The sequence below is a fragment of the Euphorbia lathyris genome, chromosome 5 (genome assembly GCF_963576675.1).
Source record: "Euphorbia lathyris chromosome 5, ddEupLath1.1, whole genome shotgun sequence".
Classification (NCBI taxonomy): Eukaryota; Viridiplantae; Streptophyta; class Magnoliopsida; order Malpighiales; family Euphorbiaceae; genus Euphorbia; species Euphorbia lathyris.
In genome coordinates this window covers 43451846-43458051 of record NC_088914.1, presented here as the reverse complement: position 1 = coordinate 43458051, position 6206 = coordinate 43451846, and the positions used below count along the sequence as shown (strand labels likewise).

Genomic DNA, 6206 nt, shown 5'->3' with positions numbered 1-6206 from the left:
GCGCATGCCGCTCGTCCGTAGGCCGAACGGGTAGTTCATCCGTTCGGCCTGCGGACGAGCGGCATGTGCCGCCCGTTTAGGCTTATTCCCTAAAAAAAATCAAAATTTAAAAAACGAATTTTTAATTTAAATTTATATTGTAAGATTACCTCATGTTCGAAATCATGGTTTTCGGGAATGCTCGGGTCTATTTTCGTCAAATTCGAGTTTTTAGGCTTGGGAGAGAAAGAGAGAAAAAAAATTGAGTTTTTGAAAAAAAATAAATGAGGAGGGCATAAATGTCAAAAGGGTGCGGTGGATGAAAAAAAAAGCTGCGGTATATAGCAATATCCTAAAAAAAAAGTTTTAGTCCAAAAAAAATTGCATTAGATTATCATAACAAAAATTAATCTGAAAATGTATTGCTCTATCAATCAATTTCTAACGTTTTGTGTCAGGAGAAATTTTACCCCTAAAGTCTAAAATTGTGCAATTTTATCCCTAATGTTGGAAGCCAAGAGCAATTTTACCCCTAACATTGATAAATTGGGTCAATTTGAGAAATAATTCATCAAACTGTCTTCTCGGTCATGAATCTTGTCATCTACACTTCACACATGCGTTATTTTATGAGTAACAAATCACAAACATATGTTGGGATGTGAAAAAATAAGAAAAAAATATTAAAAATAAACTGTCTTTTGTACGAATTAGACAAAAAAAAAAAAAAAATTCACCGAATTTATAAATATTAATCTCCAATTTTATTATTAAATTACAAAAAAACATTATATCTTTTTTTAAGAACAAATTGATATGCAATTGGTGCAAAATAAAGAAAAAAAATGACTGTATTTTATAATCGTGTCTGAAATTGATCCAATTTATCAACATTAGGGGTAAAATTGCTCTTGGCTACAAACATTATAGGTAAAATTGCTCCTGACCCAAAATATTAGGGGTATTTTTGCACCCTAACCCTAAAAAGAAGCAGTATAGGTAGAGGCAACGGACCGTTTTCAAGCTATGACAGATCGTAGATGTCAATTACCACCTCGTAATCGTCGATCTACTTAGCATTAGAAGTTTTTTTCTTAAGACATTTTGTATCGAATAGCAATTATGTACTAAAATATATATATTTTTTTCAATTAATGCTATTTTATCTAAAAAATTTTTTACGTAGAATATTACCCCTCCCTCAAATCATGACGGTGAGTGGGGGAAAGCTAAAATGGCCGAATAAGAATCCATTTGATTAGAATTTTAGTTGGGCCATTGAAATGTACAAAAGTAGAACCCAAACCCAAATGAATGAAAGTTGGAGATATAAAACATGTGGCTAAGCTCAAAGGCTTTAAATGTGCCTTATCTATTACAAGTTATATGATTCATTCATTCATCAGTCAAGAGTCCAAAAAGTGTATCATCTATGGCTTCCTCTACTCTCTCCCCTACAGCTCCTTCACAGGTACGAAATATAATCTTCATCATAATATGTCTGGACTGGATTGAATTATTATTATAATTTGGTTGGTTTGAAATGGGCAGCTATGTTCAGCAAAGAGTGGGTTGTTCTGTGGTGGAAACGCCAAGGCGAGGTTTTTGAGGGGAACAAGGACTGAAATGGGGAACAAGGAAAGATCAGGAATGAGAATCAGAAGCCAGGCCACAAGTATTCCTGCAGATAGAGTTCCTGATATGGGTAAAAGAGAGCTTATGAATCTACTTCTTTTGGGTGCTCTTTCTCTCCCGACTGGTTTCATGCTTGTCCCTTATGCCACCTTCTTCGCCCCTCCTGGGTGGGTATATGTTTTTCATTTCAAATGATAATTTGTTTCCTTGCTAGAAATTTTAATAAAAAATTAAAACAGGAGTGGAGGTGGTGGAGGTGGTACAGCAGCAAAGGATGCCCTTGGAAATGATGTAATAGCAGAAGAATGGGTTAAGAGTCATGGCCCTGGAGACCGTACCCTTACTCAAGGATTGAAGGTAAGTTTTGTTATCTTAAATCTTAAATCTTAAATCTTAAATCTTAAATTAATCTAAGTTGTTCAGGGAGATCCAACATATCTAGTTGTGGAGAAAGACAGAACACTAGCAACATATGGAATAAATGCAGTATGCACACATCTAGGATGTGTTGTACCCTGGAACGCTGCTGAGAACAAGTTCATGTGCCCCTGCCATGGATCCCAGTATAACAACCAAGGAAAAGTTGTTAGAGGACCTGCTCCTCTGGTATCTCCATTCTCCATTCTCCATTACTTTTACTTTTATCATCTACCAATCAATCCTCTCTTGTTTTCTTATTTTCATTTTGGTTTCTCTTGTAGTCATTGGCGCTGGCTCATGCGGATATAGACGATGGAAAGGTGGTGTTTGTGCCATGGGTTGAAACTGATTTCAGAACTGGGGAAGCTCCATGGTGGGCTTAACCATTTCTCTCTCTCTCTCTCTCTCTCAACCATTACTTATATTTGTCTAATTTTCAATGGATCTGTGCTGTCTGTAATGATGTTCATAATTACTTAAGAACACCAATACGTTACCAATTCTTAATTGTCATCTTCCTTTAATTATACCATCATAGAATTACAAGATGCTGATGCTCACAACCAATGTCTGTCTATAAACAGACCCAGAACCACAATAAGATTTTGTGATCAATAGTTATGCAATTATGAGTCAATATTCTTGTATTTCTATAAATAAATAATCCCAACAGGCCTATGTATTTACATTTAGGGGGCCTTTTTATTTTAAACTTCGGAATCGGAATCTGGTAGAATCAGAATCGGAATCACTATTTATTTATTATTATGTTTGGTTAAATTTCAAATCGGGATCCGATCCTCTTTGAAGTTGTTTAGTTCTTTAATCATCGAAATCCTAATGAATACGATTTTTATTAAAAATAGTTTAGTAAATAATAATAATTATAACTACAATAAAAAAATATAAAAAATTCAAATCATTCTAAAATTAAAATTAGATGTTACGATATATAAAAAAAATGTAGAAACTAATATAGTAAAATATAATGAATGGTTTTATCCTCATAAATTTTTATTATTATTGTAAAAAAAATTGTATGATAAACTGAGGAAAAAGTATTTTTATATATAATAACCATAATTTCAATGGTTAGTAAATCGTAGGTGGGTGTGGATAGGTTGGGTAGGGATCCTCTAGAGTTGAAAAGCTTCTAGAGTTGGTGGAGTTGTAATCTCAACTATTAATTGCAACATTAATGGATGAGATTTAATTGATAAATTTTAATATTTAATTAGTCATTTATTGATCAATCAAATCTCATCCATTCATTTTGTAATTAATGTGGGGAGGCGGAGGAATCAATGATTCCCATAATATGGGTGATGGAATTACCATTCTCAAGTTATATTTGTAGTTCAACCAGATCCCTGGTCTATACTTGAAAACCAATTAGGTCTCTAACCTTCTAAAGTCGCCAATTAGATCTTCATTCTATATCGAGAAAGTTAATTAGATCTATAAAACCAATTAGATCCTTAACGTATGTTGAAACTGCTAATTGAATGCCCCACTAAATTGAAATAAAATTTTGGTTTACTTTTTTTTATATTTGTCGATTTTGTTTATTAGTATTTTATGATACTTACTGAATGTCCTATATATGGTGAAGATGTCTTTCATCACAGAATAGGGGACTTATTGCTACCGAGTAATGCCTTTCGGTTTAAAGAATGTCGATGCCACGTATCAACGTGCAGTGACAACAATCCTCCACGACATGATCCATAAAGAGGTTGAAGTCTATATCAATGATATGCTTGTTAAATATATGACTAGAGAAGAACACATAATCATCTAAGATCGGTTCTTAACTCAGATTGAGAAGTACAATCTCCAGTTGAACCCGAAGAAATGTATCTTTGGAGTTACATCTGGGAAACTATTAGGGTACATCATCATCCAGAAGGGTATAGAGATTGATCCAAATAAGATCAAGGCAATCATTAAAATGCATGCTCCGAAGACAGAGAAAGAGGTTCTGTCTTTCCTAGGATCGCTTTAGTATGTCAGTAGGTTCATCTCATGCCTCACCATAGTTTGTGAGCCTATTTTCAAACTCTTGAAGAAGGAACAACCAGTCATTTGGAACAAACAGTGTCAGTTGGCCTTCGAAAAGATCAAGAAATATCTTATTAATCCTCCGGTGTTGCAACCTCCGATACTAGGCAAGCCTCTAATCCTATATGTGGCTATTGAGGAAACTTTAGTTGGGGCAATGCTAGTCCAAGAGCAAGACGACAAGTATGAACACGCCATTTACTATCACAACAAGAATTTGCTTGATTATGAAACTCGCTACACAATAGTAGAGAAGACTTGTGCAACAATGGTTTAGTTGACAAAGAAGCTTCGCCATCACTTCCAGTCTTATCGTATTCAAGTAGTGGCAAAGGTTGATCCAATGAAATACCTGTGTTCACCTCCTACTCTAGTAGAGAAATTATCCAGATGGCTACTCTTACTATTTGAGTTCGATATTGAATACCTGACAAGAAAGGTGATCAAAAGAAGAGCAGTAGCAGAATTCCTTGCCAATCAACCCATCGAGTCAGATTATATTGAGAATCTTGATTTTTCGGATGAACAACTAAATGCCATCAAAATCAAGAGATGGACGATGTTTTTCGATGGAACTGTAAATAAACACGGTGCAGGTATCAAAGTCATTATTGCCACACCTGAAGGAGAAATTATGCTTTTATCCAAACGCCTGGAATTCCCTATTACCAATAACAGGGCGAAATACGATGCTTGCTTATTCGGTCTAGAGGCATTTATTAAGTTAGAAGCACACAATGTCTGTATCATTGACGATGCTTTACTTGTGGTCCAGCAAGCCCAAGAGATATGGGAGGTCCGTAAGGAAAGTCTAAAACCGTATTTCGAGCTTCTTTGGGATCAGAAGGCTATGTTTGGTAGTTGCGAGTTCAATCATGTAGCTCGAGAAGAAAATCAGATGATAGATGCTCTAACAACGGTATCTTCAATGTGGGAAGGTCCGTCCAAGGCACCAATTGACCCATCATCGGTCATTCTACTATTCCTTATTTCTCTCGCCTCGAGCTAATGGAAATCATGGTCGATGAGAAGCCATGGTATTATGATATCTCGAATTTCCTTGAGAAGGGCGAATATCCTAATAACGCAGAACAGACTGATAGGAGCACCATACGAAGATTAGTTGTTCCAGACTTGTAGACGGTTAATTATACAGACGCACTGTCGATGGGCTCCTTCTATGTTGTTTAAATGAATCATACGCTAGAATGGTCATGCAAGAGGTTCATTCTGGTCACTGCGACCCTTACATGAATGGAGTAGCTCTAGTTAAGAAGATTCGATGTCAGGGTTTCTTCTGGTTGACTATGCAGACTGGCTACGTTGAGTGGGTTCGAAGATGCCACAAATGTCAAATTAATTTCGGGACATCCTCACTTACCTCCACTTGAGCTTTAGAATCTAGTCACTCCTTGGCCATTTGCAGCGTGGGGGATAAATATAATAGGCGAGATTCGTCCGTCAGCTTTAAAGGGGCACAAATTCATTATAGTCGTAGTTGATTATTTCTCTAAATGGGTTGAGGCCGAATCATGCACCAATATCACCGCTTCAAAGATGGCCAAGTTCATTGAGAGGAATATTTTTGCTCGTTATGGCATGCCTCATCGTATCATTTTTAACAATGGAGTCCATTTCCAGGGAGTAACGAAGGAATTACTTGAACACCATGGGATAGAACATCACAATTCTTTCCCTTATCGTCCACAAGCTAACAGAGCTATAGAGGCGGCTAACAAGTCCATCAAGAATATCTTATAGAAAATGGCTGCTACCTACCATGACTGGGCTGACAAGTTGCCTTTTGCCTTATGGGGTTATCGAACAAGCATTAGAACTCCAACCATAGACACTCCCTACGCTTTAGTATACGGTATGGATGTTGTCTTGACAGCAGTGTTCTAAAAATCGGGCCAGGCGGCCGCTTAGGCGGAGATTTTCGGAACACTGCTCCGATTTTCATTAATAGGACAGCATAAATCGGACAGCCGCTTTATTACCGCCTAGGCGGATCAAGGCGCTGCAAGGCAGAGTGAGGCGCTCCAAGGCGGAGCGAAGCGGTGCAAATCGCAAATCGCCGCCTAGCGTTCCGCCTAACATTTACACAATTA

General features: G+C 36.9%; 1 protein-coding gene across 1 annotated transcript; it reads left to right on the top strand.

Annotated features, from left to right (window-relative positions):
* The first annotated feature begins 1292 nt into the window (after positions 1-1292).
* LOC136231047 (cytochrome b6-f complex iron-sulfur subunit, chloroplastic) lies at positions 1293-2541 on the top strand. Its single transcript, XM_066020292.1, has 5 exons — positions 1293-1450; positions 1531-1781; positions 1854-1971; positions 2038-2220; positions 2316-2541. Exons 1-5 carry the CDS (start codon positions 1412-1414, stop codon positions 2415-2417), a joined length of 693 nt encoding a protein of 230 aa, XP_065876364.1. The 5' UTR covers positions 1293-1411; the 3' UTR covers positions 2418-2541.
* Positions 2542-6206: the final 3665 nt, after the last annotated feature.

Coding starts and splice junctions, on each gene's coding strand:
- LOC136231047 (XM_066020292.1), top strand. CDS start 1,412: ATGGCTTCCTCTACTCTCTCCCCTACAGCTCCTTCACAG. Junction 1,782..1,853: donor ACCTTCTTCGCCCCTCCTGG/GTGGGTATATGT, acceptor AAATTAAAACAG/GAGTGGAGGTGGTGGAGGTG. Junction 1,972..2,037: donor CCCTTACTCAAGGATTGAAG/GTAAGTTTTGTT, acceptor TAAGTTGTTCAG/GGAGATCCAACATATCTAGT.